Source organism: Hydra vulgaris, chromosome 06 (assembly GCF_038396675.1).
Source record: "Hydra vulgaris chromosome 06, alternate assembly HydraT2T_AEP".
Taxonomy (NCBI): domain Eukaryota; kingdom Metazoa; phylum Cnidaria; class Hydrozoa; order Anthoathecata; family Hydridae; genus Hydra; species Hydra vulgaris.
In genome coordinates, this window is record NC_088925.1 from 32,711,922 (window position 1) to 32,734,472 (window position 22,551).

Below are 22,551 nucleotides of genomic sequence, written 5' to 3' on the forward strand. Positions count from 1 at the left end.
TGAAGCAGCTGTATAGCAATTTAACCGAGATGAAAGATACAAACAGAGAAAATAAGCTGTAGAGTGGTGCAAAATTAATGGAAAGTGAGGGCCTGCTGCAATATCAACAGGGCATTTTCCATTAATAAAAAGCAAAACTGTGATTGATAAGCGATTAGATAATCTAGTTCTAACAGGAACTGAGAAAAAACATCTAATGATTCTAACATCTGAAGAAGATACTATAGTTAAGTGTGTATGCTGTAAAAATTATGCTTATCAAGCTATGAACAGAAAAAAACTAACAAACCTCATAATGGATGTGTTAAAAATTCGAGATTATGCTAACAAAAAGATGAAAGGAAGAAGAAAGTTCATTGCTTTGAAGAAAAGGTAAAAATTATATAATTTATTAAAACTATAGAAGTTGTATGTCTCCACAGTTGTATATGTCCACAGTTCCAAACAAATTTACAAGAAAAAGAACATCAAAAATTAGGAATTATTACACAGTTAAATGTAAACCCTTTATATATTATACTGTATAGTATAATATATAAAGTTTTCAATATATATATATATATATATATATATATATATATATATATATATATATATATATATATATATATATATATATATATATATATATGGGTATATATATATATATATATATATATATATATATATATATATATATATATATATATATATATATATATATATATATGGGTATATATGTATATATATATATATATATATATATATATATATATATATATATATATATATATATGGGTATATATGTATATATATATTATATATATATATATATATATATATATATATATATATTTATATATATATATATATTTATATATATATATATGGGTAGAATTCAATAAATATGGCTGCGTATAAACTTTTTTTAAAATAGTATTTTTTTAATAATATATAATTATTTCGATACTTCGCTGATCTATCATGATCAGCGTCATCAGGTATTATAGATAAAATAGTAAATAATAATCATAAATAAATAGACATTCACCAATTAAGTATATGCTATTTTTTATATGAAAACAATATCCGAGTAATACCTAATTCAGGTCCTATAGGTTTATCTTTAATGGTTGTTATGACGGAAGCATTTTTACAAAATATAGAAAGAAAGGCCCTTAACATAGCAATTGTTTATACATCCGAACCAAAAACTTACAAGAGATATGTAAATGATTGTCACGCTCGCTTCGCTTCAATAAAACAACAACAAATGTTCCTGAACATCTTTAATGAACAACATCCTGCCATAAAATACACAATGGAACTTGAAAACGACCTCAAACACTTCAATTTCTTAGATATTAATATTACAAACACAGGCTCTGGAGCTTATGAATTTCAAATACATCGAAAAGAAGCTATTACAAATGTTCAACTTAAACCTAACTCGAACATTAATCCTAACATTATTATTGGCGTTTTCAATGGATTTTTATGTCGTGCAAAAAGAATTTGTTCTCAAAAACACCTTCAAAAAGAAATTGATTTTCTAATAGACATATTTGTTGAAAATGGCCACGAAAAGAACATTCTAAATAATATTACCATAGACTATTTAAAAAACGGTTCAAAAAACACCACATGTCAACCATTAGATACCCAACCCTTTATAAAACTACCTTGGATACCAATTGTTGGTCCGAAACTTTGTAAAGAATTTCGAAAACAAAACATAAAGGTTATTTTCACATCAACTCCCAATTTAAAAATTCATGGAAATAAGGCTTTGCTGTCTATTTGGTGGGATCAGATTGGTGTGGTATACTATGAGTTGCTAAAACCTAAAGAAACAATTGATGGGCCACTTTACAGACTCCAATTATTCCGTTTAAGAAAAGCATTAGAAGAAAAACGACCCGAATATGCTGAGAGACACGATAAAATAATTCTTCAACATGACAATGCTCGTCCTCATGTTTGTAAAGTTGTTCAAACAGCGTTGAAAACTATCGGATGGGAAGTCTTATGCCACCCGCCGTATTCACCAGACCTTGCTCCATCAGATTACTATTTATTCCAATCAATGTCACATGGCTTGGCAGATCAGCACTTCTCGAATTATGAAGAGGTCAAAAAATGGCTCGATGATTGGATAGCTTCTAAACCTGAGAAATTCTATTGGGATGGAATTCATAAGTTACCAAAAAATTGGCAAAAAGTAGCAGAAAATAATGGAAATTACATTCAAAGAAATATAAATAAAACATCTCCAAAACAAACGTTCTAATTCAAAGAAAAAACAGCGGTTTCATATGCATACACCTATTATATGTTATTGAAAAAATATATATATTTTAAAAAAAAGTTTATATAGTATTTATTGAATTCTACCCATATTTTAACGTATAACAAGAAAATGACTTTCAAAGATATATATATATATATATATATATATATATATATATATATATATATATATATATATATATATATATATATATATATATATATATATATATATATATATATATATATATATATATATATATATATATATATACACACTCATATATATTTCTATCTAGCCTAAGTAAGTCGTTTTGGAGATTATGGGACGCCAAACATGTCAATGTTTCTTTAAAAAGACAAGGAATTATCACTATGAATAGAGCAATGAATTGCACTTGTGAAATGGCCTGCTCTCATTTAGGTAAAACAACTTTGAAATTCACATAAGTAAATAGTATATGCTGTATCCGTGACTTAGAGCAATAATTAACAAATTCATTCAAGTAATTTAGAAATGATATAGAGTTATAACTTTGAAATGTGCTATATTTTGATTTAAAAATAATAATTTTATTGACCATTCACTTTCAGATGATCTTGCAAAAGAATTGGTTGAATGTGACATCATGATTAATAAAAATCAAGAAGTATCTGGACATTGGACCAGGCAAATTGACTTGTCTCAGATCTTCAATCACGATGAAACACCACAATTTGTTAACTTTGGTGTTAATGGTTCAGCGAGCGGTTTAGTATATGGTGGTCGTGGTGAAAGATGTCAAAAAATGTTTCGGCAAAATTGTGAATGTGTCATAATAAATCCAATGGTGTCATTATCAGGTACATTATACTTAAAACACATTTTAAACTTTAAAGTTTACTTTTTACAAATATTATTCTTACATTTTATTTTCCAATTAAATTATCAAATTTGAAAATAAATATACTTTAGGCAGAGGTGCACAGAGATTTCATGATGTCCAGGGCAGATCATAAAAATTTACTAGATGCTCTTCACCCTTTTACTACCAAAATAAAGATCCCACACCCTCTGTGAGCCCCTGACTTTAAGACAACACATATATTTTATTACTTAAAACTGCAGACACATTTTTAAAAATATTTTATTATTTAGGTGAAAAATGCATCTGTCATGTAATAGTTGGTACTCAATGAATTACTAGTCAGATGGCTCTTCTGAGTGCTGTTCAAAATATTCCTAACTTATTAGTTTTGACAACAGAGAATGGATCACAAGATCGCAAATCCTTGCATTTTATAAATTATTTGACAGACACTTGATTGCAAAAAAAATACTTCGCCCTGTTGTTGTACTGAGCGATGGTCACAGTTCTTGCTTTCATTATACCTTACTTCGATTTCTTACAGAAAAAGAAATACATTTATATATATCACCTCCAGACACTACTAGGGTAACACAACTACTTGATCAAATTAACAAGGCATTTCATCAACACTATGCTAATGCGAAAGAAAATCTGTTCAATCAACATCAAACAATTAATAGAGAAGCCTTTATGTTGTCTCTTGCAAGTATGTGGGACAAGTGGGCTACGCCAGGATCGATACAAAAAGCTGGTAAAAATGTTGGTATTACTAATAAAAGTTTAAATGTTGCATTTATGCGGAGTTCCACCAAGCTTCTATGATAGCCGAGGAAGCTAATTTGCCTAGCGTTACTGATATTTCAACAATTCTAAATAGCAAAATAAGTTCTCCTATATCTATGAAATGAAAAGATAACCAAATGTATTGGAAAAAGAAAGCTTCAAACTGGAAATAAAAATGTTTGTCATTGCAGACCATGATTACAGACTAACATGAAAAAAGCATCAATCTTAATAAAATACCAGGTCTTTTGACAATCCAAAAAAAAAGTCAACTCAAAGTAATGGTATGCACAAAGCAACTACAAGGGTAACTCAAGTCCATGGCTCCATGGAAGGTCAAGATGTGCTAAAACTCGAAGAATCTCATAACAACTCAAAAGAAAAGAAAGTGCAAGAGAAAGAAGACAGAGAGCAAAAAAAGAGTGAAGAAACTTAGTTGTTTTATAGATGCAAGGAAAGATGCATGTCAGACAATAGCATTTGCAAAGCTAAAACAATGTCTCATGTGTCAAATTGTTATGAAATCAGTATGTGGTAAATCCAAGTGCAACGTAGATGGTAAAAGACCAATTATGATTTCACCTAAATGTTTATCAAAACATTTCAACAAGTCTAATGATAAAGAAGACAGTAAATATATTGAGTAGTCTCCTCAACTGTAGTGAAGCCTTAGAAGGGATGTGAAATTTGATACCCTTTAAGCTATTAAAAATAAACCGAAAATGGAAATGGCTTGAAACTTTTCAGAAATGTGAAATATTATCATATAATTTAGTATGCAAAAATTATAGCATTAAAGTCTTAAACTTTTTTCAAAAGTTAACTCTTATAACATGGAATGACCCTCGATACTATCATACTTAGCTTTGCCGACATTGAAGAAGAAGTTGCAGTTGTACTTTGGTATTTATTATCACCATACTCAACTTCTGAACTTTCACTGGAACAACTCGAAGTATCTAATGCTTTACGACTCTTTATTAATTCTTGTGTTTGTTTTTTTCTTTTTTTTCTCTTTATTTTGTTTTAGCTTCTGCCTGCAATCTCAACTGTGTTTTATGGGAAGACCTTTGTTTCAAATTTTTTTTGCTGACCTGAGACCGACCTCTAAAAGATTGAGGTCGGCAAATTATTGCCGACATCATTTTTCTTAAATCGGAGGGTTGGTATATATATGGTTAATTCTACGACGGAAAATGAAAAAGTATCAAATTTTGTTCTCTTTTTTGTCAACTTTTAGTCAAACAATATTGAAGTAGACACATAAAAGTTTATTTAAATTTACCTTTAGTACTAAAATTAAATTATTTTAGTCATTTTTATGCTTGCAAAAGTTACGGTTTTTCTTATTCTCGCATGATAAAAAAAATATTGTAAAATTTTATTTTAACCATAAATTTATTTGCATAATCGGAACTAATTTAGTGTGAAAATGCAGCTATCATGTTCAAATTGTTGTTGGTCAGATTTTATACTTTATAAAATATGTATATATATTTCAAGAAAATAACGAAAGAACTTTTGCAATTTTCATGTAACATAATTTAACAAAAACATGATAAAGTTTTGATTTTTGTAAAATTTAGTTAAAAAACTTAAGTTTTTTAATATTATATGCCAATGAATATTAAATGTTATGTTTTTACATTTAAAGTTTTGAATAATGATGGTCATTTAAAGCACATTTTCATTTAAGTTTGTGTAACATAAGTTAAAACTACATGCATTTACTAAAGTTCTGGCGCTATTTTGTTATCAAAATGAATTATGTCATTAAGTAATTCTTATTATGTCACATTGGTTTGACAAGGTTCTAAATGAAAATTTCTATATTAGGAGAATTTAGAAAAAAAATCTTTTTTTTTTTTTTTTAATGTTAATTAAAATTATTTATATTGTATTTTTATTTGTTTATGTATTCTTATTTTGGTTTGCATATAAATATACATAAATAAATAAAAATAAGAACTATATTTAAATATTTTTATTTAGATATTATAAAAAATAATAATTTATTTGCTATTCTCCTATTATAGAAAAAATCAGTTAGAACCTTCTTTATTATGTTTTAGTAAAACAAATTGTTTGTAAATGCAATTAAGGGGGGTCATCCATAAAGCATGTCACCTTATATTTGTCAATTCTAAACCCCTTCCCTCTTGTCACAAATGATCACATATACCTGAACCCCTCCTAAACTATGATAGCAGTTTTTACGTCAAAAAAATTTTAAAAGATTTAAATATAATAATACTTTGCAGCGTTTTAAAAATTCAACCTAATGAAAATAAGGCAATACGCATAAACGTAAGAAGTGTAAGTAAAAACTTTAACAAACCACAGATTTTTAATTAAATATTTTAATGCTAAAATAATTTTTAATACAAAGTCAACTCAAACCTTTTATAATTTTTATAAAGCCAACTCAAAGTTTTAAAACTAAAGTAATTTTTTGAAGTTGCTCTAGGTCTTGCGGAAAATTTGTTTCGATTTGATGACTTTCATAAATGTTATAAAAAATCACTCAGGAAGAGTGCTGCCAGTTTTTTAAAGTTTCCTTTGTTAATTATTTTTTCATAAATGAGTTCAATCTTTTTGCAATTCTTTGGTTATGTAACTCTAACTCTTAATATAAGATATAAAAAATCCATGATAATAATTGCTCGGTAAAATAAATAATGTAACACAAGTTAAATAGATAGTATCAAAAAAACCAGTTTATTTTTCTTTGCAATTTTTCTTAGCAAGTTTTTATATATTTTTTAAATTGGTATAGAATTCTCAACATATTGTGGAAGCTTCGAATACAAACGGCTTTACTTATTCGCAGAAATCTGACCTAAAAGTTGATGCAGTTTTTTACCTTGTTTTTCGTGTAATGTAAGTTAAGTGGCATTTTCAGTAAAAGTTCACCCTCTTGGCTCAAAAAAGACTCAAAACTTTTAAGCTTATTTTATTCTATTTTATTCTTTAGACTAACAGCTTTTATACAAAATAGCTAAAAGTTTAATTTACAGTTTAAAAAGGCAAATATTTGATAAAGTTGTTGTGTGTGTAACATAAGTTTATAAATGGATTTGCCCATATATATATATATATATATATATATATATATATATATATATATATATATATATATATATATATATATATATATATATATATATATATCAACTTAGTTTCTCTGCGCAGCGGCCTTGGCAAGGTTCGTGTTTCGGAGTTAAAGAGTTGAGAGAGGGTTGCACCACGAATAACAATTGAAAAAATAAAAAACACAAAAAAATGAGTAGCCTTCTTGACTGTAGTGGCCCCCCTCGGGCCTTGGGTGAATAATCTAAAAAAAAAATAAATGTATATATCGACTGTAGAGAGCATAAACGTAGTATGTCCACATTTTTATGAAATCAATGCTTTACTATATTCTTTTTGGCAGTAACATAAGCTTGTAGAGGACATTTGTAATATGTCCACAAGTGATATCCATCATTAGATATAACACAAAACACTATTGTAATATCTTGATTTTAGCAAAATCAACAGAGCACAAATGTAGTATTGGACATACAATATTTGTTCCCTGACAACTATTTATTGTTTTGCATAAATGTACTTTCACTTTTATTTTGTAGCTATTTCTTTTTTATATCATTGAAGGAATTAGAATTACTTTAATGATCTAAAAAAAAAAACTCTTTGCTTGCAAAGTAAATAAACCAGTATACTCAATCTTTTTCGTAATCAGACAAAATGAGTTATAACTGCAAATAATTATAACTTTGCATAAATTTATAATAATATCTCATATAAAAATACTTTACTTCATTGAATTAATCCTTAGTTGAAAGAAAATCAAAAAAATATATGTGTTTGGTCATCAAAATATGACCTAACGAAACAAACCAAATAATAATAAATTATTATTTGGTTTGTTTCGTTTTTGGACTATTTGGTTTGTTTCGTTTTTTGGCGGACATTTTACAAAACAAGATGGCCACAAAAAAAAACATTAAATTTTTTCGCAATGCTCAAGAAATATTAAAGCTCCTTGATGAAGAGGATGATTTTGAAGAAGGTATGTTGAAGAATATTATTATATTAAATTGATTAATAATTATCACAATATTAAATTATATGCCCTACAACATAATCTAGCTGTTCTACTTCCCTAGACCTAGTCTAGTGAGGAGGCTAGATAGTACTTTAGTAGAGTCAGAGTAGACTAGAGGAGTAGAGTCTAGTTCTATTATTACAATTATAACTGTTCACTAACAGTAGTAGTACACGTACTAAATCTAGTAGGCTTAGTAGTAAGTAGACTACTACTTATTAATAGTGTACTGGCACATCATTACTAGACTAGTAGTACCAAACTGCAACAATCATACTCATACTTGACTCATAGGCGCCATACTCATAGCCTCTATATGATTGATTATTATCAGGTCATGATTGAAAATAAAAGTATTAAAAGGCAGGTGCTGAATTAGGCCCTTAGTCTAAAGTTTACATAGCATGTACTTTAGCCACTTTGGACTTGGAGGCATTATTTAACTAAATCTAGAATGTCTATATAATAATAATAATAATCTAGATGTTAAACTGTGAAATATAAATTACATCTTTAGAAAGTAAAACCAACTAACCATTTTTATTGATAATTATATTATTATTCCTTTTTGACAATTTTATACTATGATTTTATTATTTAAGTATTTAAGCCAAAATTATTAACTGTCACATTATTGTTTGTATTTTAGGTAGCTCTGATCAACAGTTAGTCCAGATCAATTCAATGAAACATTTACTTTGTATCAACTCATTGATAGGCCTACAATTAGCTCTGATCAACTTGTCCAAACAGTTAGCTCAGACTCTGATCAACTAGTTGAAACGGTTAGTTCGGATCAACTTGTCCAAGTGTTTTTAAAGGTTAATGCGACTAATAGTTTATATGATTTAACAACAGGCTTATCTTATGTTGTTGCCAGTAGCTCTAATCAAATCCTCCATGTGGCTAGCTTGGATAATCAAGTAGAAAAACAAATTGAAGTGCCTTCGACTAGTACAAATCAACATATAATTGCTAGTTCCAATGAACTCAACTTGCCTAATTCTGATACGGAGTGATACGGATGGCTATGAGTTTGACAATAATGATCATCAAATTGGGAATACTTTTAATTTCTCTTCACCAATCTTGGACCAACATGTGCATGTTCCTGATCTTGAAAAAGACAAACAAGGGAGAAAAAGAAAAAGAGAACCTGAAAAATGGATACGGAGTATTAGGCAAAAGGCACGCAATAATGGTTTGTTGTATGTTACCAGAAAAGGCAAAACAGTTCCTGCTAAAAATCCCAAACCAGTTGATTGTAACAAGTGCAGATTTACATGCAACTCTGTAATATCTGAGGAAGATCGAGTCAACAATTGCCAGGAATATTATAGTCTTCAAGATTATAATGTTAAAAAACAGTTTTTGTGCAGCCTTGTTAATGAAGAGCCTATCAATTGACAGCGTTCCAGGTGTGCAGCGCCAGATCCTAAGAAAAAGAAAACAAAAAGTTGTGCATATTATTTATTCTCAAATGATGGTTTAAAGAAAAGAGTTTGTCAGGATTTTTTCTGCAAAACCTTTTCATTTTCTTTCAGATGTGTTGATTCGGCATTAGCGGGAAAAGGTGATTCTGGGGCATTTGTGGGAACTGATAAAAGAAAAGGAGGACCAGCACACAACAAAATTTCAGAGGACATTGTTAAACACGTCCACAATCATATAAACTAAATACTAATCATAAAAACTAAACAGTCATATAAATCATATAATCTGTCATTGGCGCCTGCCTACAATTGCCGCCTGTCAATCTTAGTGCCAAAAAAGAATGACCTGATGTCACTTATAGAATCAGGCATCATCCCTCAGGAACATGCACCCTTCTACCATGATCTGCCAAGCAATGCAAAATGCAGAGACCGCCTTCCACAACCAGATGCCACTGAAGAGACTGAATTTATTTCATTTAATTCAATTATATTTTTTTTTATTATTTATAATCAGTATTCATAATTTTCACTGTTCCATGATTGTTAAATTTATTACTATGATAATTTAAGGATTATCAAATGTATTTTTATTAAGGATTAAATTACATTGATCAACAATTGTGTTCGAATTATTTATATTGCACAAATGTAATAAGACTTTTCTTTACTTTTTTATAGAGCACAAATGTTGCATGTCCATTTTTGTTCATCCTCTTGACAAATTTCAACATTTAAAGTCATTTGGAATCAACAACACCACTTAAGATGTTCACTATCCTACATTAGATACATGATAGAATGTAATCATTGATAAAATGCCCCCACATACACCACTTTGTTATACTTTACAAATGGTTTTGAAAATTGAAATTCCGATATTTTGCTGACAAAAAGTAAAAATTAAAATGCAAGACCGGAATTTTTTTTTTTATTACTTAATAGACTGCCTGCCCCAACCAAACCCTCAGGTTATAAGATAGTCGATGTAGCAACACTCTGTTGCAAGTCAGGCTACTTGTCACACTGCCAGGCTATTTGTCAGTTGATGTAGCAGCACTTTGTTGCGAGTCAGGCTTTAAGATAGTCAATGTAGCAACACTCCATACATGATTTACAGTAAAAAAAATAAAAATAAAAACATTGTTTATATTATTAAAAACATTCAGAATGTTTTTAAAAACATTCTGGTCAATTAAATTTGCGTTTTTGTGGGTTTTTTAAAAAACAATTAATTTGTAATTAAATTAATGGTTTTAAGTTTCTGACAAAATGAAAATATTTGACAAAAGAATCATTTTTTACTTTCCATACTCCCAAATGCAACAATTTATATATATATTATATATATATATATATATATATATATATATAACTGCTTTGTTTTTGTTGCTTTCAGTTCCAATTAAGAAAACCTCTTCAATCTTTATTAGTTTTAATGCTTTATTATGTGCTACATCTAACAATCCTTTAAATAGTTCTTTAAATGCACTTTCCCTTTTAATTTGTCCTTGGTCTTGACATTTTCTGTTTCTGTAAATTGTTTAATAATCATTTAACAACACAGCAAGTTTTCAAATTATGTTTTGCTTTTTAGCAAATGGAATACATGATTTTGGAGAAATTTCAAGAATATTGCTTATTACTGCTTTGGTTGCAGAGCTTTGTGATATAATGTTAACATTATTAATAAAAATATACCACAAGTACATCTCCTGTTGTCGTTAAGCCCGATCTATAAAATTTTTCACTCTGCCAATGTGTTATGACATAATTAGAATTAGCCATAGCTTGTAATATTTACAGGGTTTTGCAAAGTTTTAAGTGCATGTTTGCAAAGATTTAAGTGCACGCTTGCAAAGTTATAAGTGTATATATATATATTTTTGGAAATTATTTTTTTTTGCTTTAAAAAATAAAAAGTATTGTGCAAAACATTAAATTAAATTACAGCATAGCAATCAATAAGTGTTTTTTTTTTTTAAAAAAAGTGATTAAATTAGTGAAAATTCTCAACATTTTTACTTAATTTAGGATATTGTTATATATCAATAACTTTTCTAGATTAGATACTTTCCCTAAGTTTTAAAAAATAGTATACATTATTCAATCATAGTTTTTTAAAAAGGCATGCAAAAATATACATTATTACAAAAAATAAACAAATCATTTCAAATATTTTAATTAGATAAATTCTTCTCTCCTTATTGTCTTTTCCAACCATCTTCTCATATTTATATAAAAGGCATTGCACTGTTGATTATAATTATTATCAGGTGATAAAATATATTCTAGAGTTTCTTCAACAGTCATATCAGGATTAGCATTTCTTGTGGATTTAAATTGGATTTTAACATTGAAAAGGACTCTTCGATTGGGTTCAATTCAGGGGAGTATGGTACTAAAAACTTGTGAGTAATATTTTTTCTCTTAGTAATTAAAGCACTGCAGCTGCTTTATGAAATTTTGCATTATCTATTATAAGATTTTTATTTGGATTTAATTCAAAGAATGGTACTAGTTTGTTTTTGATGAAATCAATAAAATATTGTGTATTGTACGCGCCGCTTTTGTATTGGAAACATTCAACTCCTAAATTGAAAATTAGGCACTTGAGGCTAACATTCTGTCCTTATTTGCAGGAACTGTCAATTATGCTTTTGTATCTTTTGAAGTATAGCCATATGAGCACCCAGCATGTATATTGAATCCGTTTTGTCTAAAAAAAACAAATACAGACCACGGAATTAAATATTGTCTGTTCAATGTTTGTATTTATAAAATTTTTGATTTTATACGTTTCTTATCTTTTTAGTGAAGATGACGTGAATTATTACTATTTTTTATAACACGACTAACAATATTTCGAGTTATTTTTCACAATTTCTCATATAATCGTATTTTTAGTTTCTTCTGTAATTGCTTTCGTACTTTTCTTTCCATTGATATTTGAAATATAAAGGTTAAAATTAATTTTATAAATGCACTTATAACTTTGCAAACGTGCACTTGTAACTTTGCAAAACCCTGTAAATGATGTCAAATAATCCTTATCTAGTAAAAGCTCGGACCAAAAACTTTACTTTTTGAAATTTCGATTTTGCTATGGTATCTAAGTTACTTTGATTCGCACCGTAGAAAAAACTTCTAAACAATATTTTTACTCGCTTCTTACATCATTTTTATATCACGCCTTATATTGTAAAATCACCCGAAAAACTTTTTATTAACCACCCATTTATCAAGTCTTATTACAATGTTTTTTAATATATTGTTAATATAATATTAACATATATTATTGATATAATACAGAACATATTTTATTAATATAATACAGCTCATATATTAATGATATAATACAAAACATATGCTGCTCATTTTGCTGGGACTTATTTATTCTGAATGATAATAAAGAAGCAATCAATGAGTTTGTACAAAAGTAATGAAATTGTACATTTGTACAAAAGTTATAAAAAGATTTTTTTTTTTTTTCATTACTTTTGTTCAAAAATAGTTGATTTTCTTGTTAAAAAAGTTCACACATAAACCAAAATTTCGAGTTTACCATATATGCATGTGGATAAAATTTTAATAAATGTTATGATTTTTATTTTTTAATAAAATTTTTTATTATGTAGTTAAAATATTATGTAATTTTTAATTCATTTAACAGTTTATTGTTACATCATAACACTCTAAATTACAAATAAATGTAAAATTACATTTCAAATACTCAAATAACAATTCCACAAGTACAAAAAGCTACTGTATTTAATGAAAAAAGGTTGTGTAGTATTCAGCTTAGCTAAAGTGCATATACTATTCTTATGCTTTGTTAAAGAAAATAAATCTTAGCTGGAGGTTCTCCTTTTTTAAGTGATGTCAAAAAGATTTTGAAGACAATTCAATTACTCTTTCTGCACACTGATTTGTTCTGGGACTTTCCAGAATGAATGGTTCCTGATTCCAAAATTTTTTCACTTAGTTTAACGCTTTTGTAGGGCCATGCAAGCTTCCAATAATCATCTGCATTGTACATTTATTCAGTAAACCAATTGCTCACCCATCTGTAAGAGATAAATTTACAAATGTTCAGTAGTAGGTCTCTTCTCTCTGGTAAAAGAATAAATACCAAAAGAGCTAGTATTCCTCGGTAATTCCATCTTAAATTTGTTAGTTTTAATATTTTCTGAAACTTCACTTTAGGAAATACTCCACATTCTTCAAAAAGTTGTTCGTAGTTTTTAACAAGTTTTAGGATAAATAGGTATTTGATATTGGATGACATGTTGTTTCCTCAAAATTCTGTATCTATTTTTACGTAAAGGACTCAGTCAAGAACATGTTGTAGACAATCAATGAATTGTGGTTCTTCCTGTTTCTTTTCAGTAAAACGTCTTTGTAACTGACTGGCAATCCCATTCTGTTTTCCAGTGTTAACATTCGTAGTGTTTGCTACAATCATCTTTATAGTCTTCCATAAATTGTTTTCATTGAGAATAGTGAAAATGTGCCTCCTTTGTAAGCTCCTGGATTCAGGCAGGGTGGAATCTTTAAGTCCTTCTTATTGATTCCAAGTCAAGCCTCATTCTACTCCATGGATTTCACCTTCTTGTGCAACTGCTATATCTAATCATAATCGTTTTTTTCGTCTTTTTTAAAAGAACAACTTAAAAAAGATGAAAAAAGAACAACTTACAGGGTTATTCATTTTTATGTGTGTTTATTCATTTTTATATGCATGTTTATTCATTCTTATATGCGCATTTATTCATATTTCTATGCACATTTATTCATTCTTATATGCGCATTTATTCATTCTTATATGCGCGTTTATATGCCGTTCAACCACCCATAAAATCTCTAATATAGTTTTATATAAACAATAAATAGGTTTTTATGTTTTTATATAGATATATTTTAAGTATAAAATAATGCTAAATTAAATAAACTATCATCGAATGTAAAAAGTCTTTGTCAAAAATTGTTCTTGTTTCCTTGTAAACGAGGTTAAAAATACTTAAGACGAAGACTTTTTACATTCGATGATGGCTATCACCAAATGTTAAAAGTCACTTAGAATTGGCACTGCTTTTTTCTCTTCCATCCCTACGGAAGATGGAAGATAAAAAAGAATGAATAAATACGCATATAAGAATAAATAAACACACTTATAAAAATGAATAAATATTATGGATACTGCAGAGTTCAATTTAATTCCATTTTTCAATCTTATGCATAGTTACATAATTCCAGCGCTGACTTGGCAATCATTTTTTAAATAAATAACAGTGCCAACAACCTATTTTATATTATAAATATATCTATTTAAAAACATAAAAACCTATTTATTGTTTATATAAAATTATATTAGAGTTTTTGTGGGTGTTTGACTCGCATATAAATGCGCATATAAGAATGAATAAATGCGCATATAATAATGAATAAACATGCATTTAAGAATGAATAAATGCACATAAAATGAATAAATGCGCATACAAGAATGAATAAACATGCATTTAAAAATGAATAGACGCGCATATAAAAATGAATAACCCTGTAAAAAAGATGCTGAAATTGAAAAAATACAACGCTGTACAACAAAAATACCTCATGAATTAAAGCTCCTTGATTACAAGACAAGATGATCTAATCTTGGACTAACTTCACTAAGTGACAGAAGAACGTGGTGATTTTATCCAAAAATTCAAAATTGAAAACAAAACTGATTTAATCAACTGGCATACTGACCCAACATTCATTTCTCTTATCTATCGTCATTGTAAACGCTTTTGTAGGGAAATTAACAGCAATTGCTTAGTTTGATTTAACTTTTTTAATAATTGAGTTGCAGATACTTGGAATCCTTTGCCAGATGATGTTATCAATGCCTCTACTATCAACATTTTCAAAAAAAACTAGACCTATCTAGACTAGTAACTATCATAGTTAGCAAAATGCATCATTTTATTTGGCTGTTTTACTGCAGCTATACGAGCTAGCTTGCTAGCTAATGATAAACTTATGGTTCATTTTGTTCCTTGTAACTTTAATTGTGTGTATATACATGTATAACGCAATTGTAATCTAATATATATTTACCCAGGTCACTGATTCCCTAATAGTGTAACGCTGACGTAACACTTATGTATTGATCATAAGTTATTTTATTTTAAAGCGTGTTAATTACCTAAAAAATATCATGCGTCAAAACAAAGGAGGGGGGGGGGGATTTTTAGTCAAGATCTAATAAATAAGGGATGGGGGGGGGGTATATGATACGAAATAAGTATTTTTATAAAAAAGTTTATTTTATAAATCCGAACTATTATTTTTTACAAAATACGCTTAAAATTATTTAATTCTAGCGTGGCTTGCGGTCACATGCGCAATTTTGAACAGCTGTTTTAGCATATTTTCAATAGGATTTAATATGCTAAATCAAGACTTATCAGGCTGGCAATTTTTAAAGCCATTTTACGCTGAAAGTTTTTTATTGATGAATGAAAGAATTATTTTCTAATTTTTAAGCCTGATTTTTACTGATTTTTTTTTAGTTTTGACATTTAAAGTTTTTGCTGACAATAATTAAAAATTAATAAACAGGTGGTGGTGGTGGTGGTGGTGGTGGTGGTGGTGGGGGTTTAAATAGGTTGCACTTTTTTTTTACCAATAATAGTTTGAAAAAATAGCGCCAGATCGCTATTTTTCTAAACTATAAATGGTAAAAAAAAACGCAACCAAAAAAGAAAAGTGCTTAATATGTTCTAATAATAGTAATAAAGAATAAATTTGTGGCTAAAATTTTTTACTTTCGTTGTTTTGATATGTTTTTAAAACGCTGTTAACTTAATATTTATGATTAACGGTTTTTATATTTCTTTATATTTTTTTAATTATTAGTTTTTTTCAATTATTAATTTTTTTCGTAAATTAATTAATAATTATTAAATGTTTTTTTATAATTTCTTATTTAAATAACGCTTTTTTTTATCGTCAAAAAATTAGTAGAATATAACACAAGAATAATTTGAAGTTCTTCTTCAAAACTATTAGTTGTAAGTTAAATAGCAGATTTTCCCCTCAACTGTTGTCAGCGGTCTTTCCTTATTTTCATTTTTTAAACTGAATGCTGCTAATTCGTCAGTCAAATCTTCATCAGCACTGTCTATTTCAATAACGTGTATGTAATTCAGTCGGTAACTTCAGTTCTAAAGCCTATTACATTACTTTGTTTCCTTTTAGAACATTACTTTGTTTCCTTTTGGAATATCCTTAATTGCGGACATTCTAAACAGCAGAAACTTATATATATGTATATATATTTATGTATATATATTCTAATAAATAAGACAATTTTTTGGATTAAGTTAAAATCATTTATTTTATAAATACATGTTTTGACTATATCACAGTTAAAATATATTAAAATCGACTATATCATCAGTTAAAATATATTAAAATGGTTAAATCAAAATATTAAAATTAAGTTAATTTAATAGAGACCTCATAATAAAAAATACAATAAAAATGCAATTAAATAATGTAACAAATGTTTTAAAAAGATAAAAGAAACATCTTATTTATTAGAATATTTACTCATTTTGTGCTAAAGAGAATCTTTGGAAATGTATATATATATATATATATATATATATATATATATATATATATATATATATATATATATATATATATATATATATATATATATATATATATATGCGGTAGTGGTGTAGTGGTAAGAGCGCTCGCTTTGTAAGCGAGAGGTTCGGAGTTCGACTCCCACCACGTCCCTGGAAGTACCGCGCTCAACTTAGTTTCTCCGCGCAGCGGCCTTGCTCGGCAAGGTTCGTGTTTCGGAGTTAAAGAGTTGAGAGAGGGTTGCACCACGAATAACGACTAAAAAAAAAAAAAAAAAAAATTAAAAAAAAAAAAAAAAATTCGTACCCACCGCGACTGTAGTGGCCCCCCTCGGGCCTTGGGGAGGTTTATAATAAAAAAAAAAAAAAAAAAAAAAATATATATATATATATATATATATATATATATATATATATATATAAATAATGTGATTTTAATAAAAAAGGGGTATAACTATTTTTTTAAATGTATTTTGATGTAATAATATATTATTAATATTTTGCTGACCTATTGTGGTCAGCGTCATCAGGTAATGAAAAAAACATTACAAAATAACACAAAACCAACTGTTTCAAACAGAAGACATTGAAAAGCATAAAATATAAAAACCAATCAAATAATAGAATAGTGATGTAAGTTTAATTTTTGTCAAAATTGGTCCTCAAGGTTTTGTTTTTACTTTATCCCCGTCATCTCTATTTAGAACAGTTTGTCTAATACCTATCTTGTGTCTAGTTCTTGCTTTATTTATCTCTAGGGATTCTTTAACTTTTTTTATCCTGAATTCCTGAATGACTGTCAAGGTTTTAGGATTCAGCCAATCAAAAGTACCACAGCATGTTCTAGAATGTTCCGTGGCTTCTGAACTCAACTATTTTTGATTTTTACAGGCTCTTTGGTGTTCTGCACTTCTTGAAACAATTTTCTTTTTAGTCTCACTAATATATATACTTCTGCATGAGCATTTAAGCTCGTTAACACACGGATTGGAGTTCGATAAATGTAACTCTGATTTTTTGTTTACTAAATTTTCTTCAGAAATTAAAACCAATATTAGGTATCCAAGGTAGTTTAACAAACCGCTCATCTAATTGTTCAGATGTAGTATTTTTTTAAAGGCAGTCTAAATAGTTTTTTGATTATTTTAATAAGATTACTTTTGCTATCGCTGTTTTCTTAAGATGTATCTACGAGGAAATCAATTTCTTGTGAGAGGTGTTTTTGGGAGCAGATTTATTTTGCTCTACATAGAAATCCATTAAAGACGCCAGTGATTATGCTTGGGTTGATGTTAAAGTTTGGTTTTATTTGAACTTTAATTATTGCATCTTTACGGTGTATTTGAAATTCTTAAAATCATTCATTGTATTTGTAATAGATATATCTAAAAAGTTAAGTTGTTTTCTTCTGTTTTCAAGTTCAACAGTCTTATATCTTATAAAAGTTGTTTTCTTCCCTTTTTAATTGATAAATTAGAAGAATAAATAAGAAATAGTAAAGTTATTGATTACAACCCAACACCCATATTCATTACTAAATTTCAAAACTGTTATGTAAATTAAGAAAACAGGGTAAGTTAGACAATGCCACTTATTTTAAAATGTATCCATCAGATTGTCTTCAGCCTACAAACCAGAAAAAAACTACCCAATTCATCCTGTTGTTTCCACTATTAACACACCGTCTTATGGAATATCAGAGTATCTGGTTAAAATTGTTCAACCAACATTGAATAAAAATACAACACGACTAATTAATTCAAGTAGATTTTATAACGATGCTAAAGAATGGAAGATGTACCCTAATGAAATTCAAGTTTCATTTGATGTAGTTAATTTATATCCATCTGTATCGATCGATGAAGCAATATCGGTTATTGTCAGCATATTGAACAATGATTTGGAGGATTTAAAAACTAGGACTAAATTAACTCTTTTAGATATACACCAGTTAATTGAACTTTCATTAAGCAAGTTATTTTATATGAAGATAAAATCCGAATTTTACATAATTCAGGTCCAATGGGTTTATCGTTGATGGTAGTCATAGCTGAATCATATTTGCAAAATATAGAAAAAAGAGTCCTTAATATAGCCTTTGTTAATTTATTCCAACCAATAACTTACAAAAGATATGTAGGCAATATCCATGCTCGCTTCGATTCTAAAGAAAAACATGAACTGTTTCTTAGAACTTTTAATGAAAAAAATCCATCCATAAGATATACAGTTGAACTTGAAAACAGAAGAAATCAACTTAACTTTTTAGATATATCTATTACAAATACAATGAATGATTTTAAGAATTTCAAATACACCGTAAAGATGCGATAATTAAAGTTCAAATAAAACCAAACTTTACCATCAACCCAAGCATAATCACTGGCGTCTTTAATGGATTTCTATGTAGAGCAAAATAAATCTGCTCCCAAAAACACCTTTCACAAGAAATTGATTTCCTCGTAGATACATCTTAAGAAAACGGCGATAGCAAAAGTAATCTTAATAAAATAATCAAAAACTATTTAGACTGCCTTTAAAAAAATACTACATCTGAACAATTAGATGAGCGGTTTGTTAAACTACCTTGGATACCTAATATTGGTTTTAATTTCTGAAGAAAATTTAGTAAACAAAAAATCAGAGTTACATTTACTTCACCTCCCAACTTAAATAACATGCTATGCAACAACAAAACAATACTACTATCGAACTCCAATCCGTGTGTTAACGAGCTTAAATGCTCATGCAGATATATATATATATATATATATATATATATATATATATATATATATATATATATATATATATATATATATAGATATATATGTTTGTATGTATGTATGTATGTATGTATGTTTGTATGTAATGTAATTATTTGTATTTTAGACTGGCAAGTACAGTGTATGGTTAGTAATCGGGTATTTGGGTCACATATCTCTTCAAGACCTTACTCCTAATCCATTTGAAGTAAGTGATATTTTTCGTGAAAGTTGTGACTTCTGTAAAATTCTAAAACTCTAAAATGGATTTAGGTTAAACCATTTAAGTGTTTTGGTATTTGCTTACAAAAAGCAAATTATATACATTATATTTTTTTATTATAACATAATAATATAATACATGATATTTTTTTAAAATCATTTTTGGTAAAACAATAAAATTTCTTACAATTAAATACATCATTTTTTTTCAGGGTAATTAATTATATCTTTTAATTAAAGGTAGAATCATTAATTTTTTGACTTTAAATTGCTAATGCTGAAAAAGAATTTATTAGTTTTCAAATTAAAAAAAAAATAAAGTAAGTAATTGATACTAAAATAAACTAAAATAAATACAGAATAAAAGAAATACAGAATTAAAATGAATTAAAATTCAAATGAATTTAAAATGAAATGAATTAAAATTTATAATTATAAAAGTTGTTATATTCTTAATAACGTGTTTTTTTCAGTCCTGCTTGTTTGTACAGCTTTTTTTTTTCTTTTTTTTTTCTTTTTTTTCAGTCGTTCTTGTTTGTACAGCTTTTTTTTTCTTTTTTTTCAGTCTTGCTTGTTTGTTCAGCTTTTTTTTTTCTACAGCTTTGTATAAAGTTTTAATCAAAAGTTTTATCATAACAAAGTTTTTTTACCATATTAAAAGTTTTATCATAACAAAGTATAAAAAATTTAATTTAAAAAATTTAACTGAAATATTTTTATTTTTGCTTTTATTACTTAAGACCTTTGGTAAAAGTAATAAAGTAGTCAAGAAATTGACATAACCTAACTTCTATAAAGACACAGCTTCTGTAAAACTAATTTAAAGTTAAACAATCCACTGATGTAGTGAATCAAGTTTATTTTCATTATTGGCAATCCACTGATGATTCAACAAAAGTTCAATAAAGTTTATTTTTATTGTTAGCAATAGTTTTACCATAGTCATAAGGAATAGATAGTCTGGAAGCAAACAATGATTATTTTAACTTATTTTATGTGATTTTTACTAATGTAATTGACATAATCACAAATGATCGAGTTATTAATGATATTCTTTGAAAGAAATTAAACAATTTTGAATATAAAAAACTATAGATATGCCCGTTTCACTTTTTCTCTGAGTAAGTTTGGTATTATGAAATTAATAAGAAGTTGAAAGAATGAGAACTACCATCAATAAATTTACTAAAAAAGCGCTTCAAGAGCTGTTTTTTGATCCTCCATGCTAATATCTTAAATACTTCTTGAGAATTCTTTTTTTTCACACAGTCTTGTTATTATAAAATTTTGCTGACTTTAAAAAGCATCTTTTTCATTTGTCTTCATAAGTTATGGAAAATAGAATTTTTGTGTGTTATACTTCATTTAAGTCATTAGATGAAGTCATTCATTGAAACTTGAAGTTTTTATAGAAAATTCCTTATATTTTATTATTTCTGTGTATGTTACTTGAAACACATGATTCACATGCATGAATAGATGTTATCTGAAACACATGACTTACTTTTGAAGTGTAAAAGATCATTTCTAAAATGTTGTTTTTTGCAATGGAATAAAAGTTCCTGATTCTAGTAATATATTTAATTTTCAGAAGCCAAAAAAAAACAAAGCTAAAAAAAGCTGTTCCTAAAACTTTTGATTATTTTTTTTATAAAAATTCTTTATAACTATAAACTGTATCAAGTTTTGTTGCTGCAACTCTTTTCAATTATTAGTCTTTGGAAAAAAATATGCCTTGCAGGTTTTGTCATGAACTGAATGTTAAAGTACATTCTAATATACGCTCTAAAAAATCTACTCTTAAAACACTTGCTAAATTAAATACACCCATCTCTGTAGCTCATTCTAATAGAGTTAGACCCGAGTTTGTAGAAATGCAGACTACAATGCAAGCAGAACAAAGAGAAAAATCAACTAATTAAATCTGCTTTCGATATATGCAGTAAGATTTAAACTGAGAAAAAAACTGAGATTAAAACTTAGTAAAGATTTGATCTCAGATTTGATCAAAAAATATGACCTCTGATGTAATTTTTTTGGGAAAAGCAGCAGAAATATTTAAGTTGTTCAAATCTTTCATTTTATACTGCACCATTATTGTCTTATTTTGCAATATGATTCACAGTGTAGCATTATTTTCTTATAATTTTACAGTTGGTTTTTGGTTATTTTATTAACTGTTAATAAATTTTTTCTTATTTATTTTGTGAACTCTTTTTAATAGTGTTTTTAAACAATAAAGAGTTTTATGAGTTACCAATAACATATTCATGATCATAGTTTATTTTCATAAATTAAACGAACGTCATTATAACTTAACGTTATTGAATTGACAATAAACTTAAAATAAAATATTTTATTAATAAAATATTTACATCAAAATAAATTATGCATTTTTAAACTATTATGACAAATAATAATTTATATATTTAAAAGGAATTTATATATTTAATTGTTTAAGATAAAACTTAAAACACT

At 27.4% G+C, this 22,551-nt stretch overlaps 2 protein-coding genes across 2 annotated transcripts in view; both read left to right on the forward strand.

The window, feature by feature from the left end:
* Positions 1–22,551, forward strand: part of LOC136081782 (nudix hydrolase 3-like) — a 48,077-nt gene that overhangs the window by 19,862 nt on the left and 5,664 nt on the right. The window contains exon 3 of the mRNA XM_065799885.1: positions 19,979–20,059. Coding sequence (XP_065655957.1) covers positions 19,979–20,059 — 81 coding nt within the window. The remainder of the gene's footprint in view (positions 1–19,978; positions 20,060–22,551) is intronic.
* On the forward strand, positions 100–3,575 carry LOC136081783 (uncharacterized). Its single transcript, XM_065799886.1, has 4 exons — positions 100–372; positions 2,568–2,692; positions 2,863–3,111; positions 3,407–3,575. The coding sequence occupies exons 1-4, from the start codon at positions 197–199 to the stop codon at positions 3,445–3,447; spliced, it is 591 nt and encodes a 196-aa protein (XP_065655958.1). The 5' UTR covers positions 100–196; the 3' UTR covers positions 3,448–3,575.

Coding starts and splice junctions, on each gene's coding strand:
- LOC136081783 (XM_065799886.1), top strand. CDS start 197: ATGATTCTAACATCTGAAGAAGATACTATAGTTAAGTGTGTATGCTGT. Junction 373..2,567: donor TTCATTGCTTTGAAGAAAAG/GTAAAAATTATA, acceptor ATTTCTATCTAG/CCTAAGTAAGTCGTTTTGGA. Junction 2,693..2,862: donor AATGGCCTGCTCTCATTTAG/GTAAAACAACTT, acceptor ATTCACTTTCAG/ATGATCTTGCAAAAGAATTG.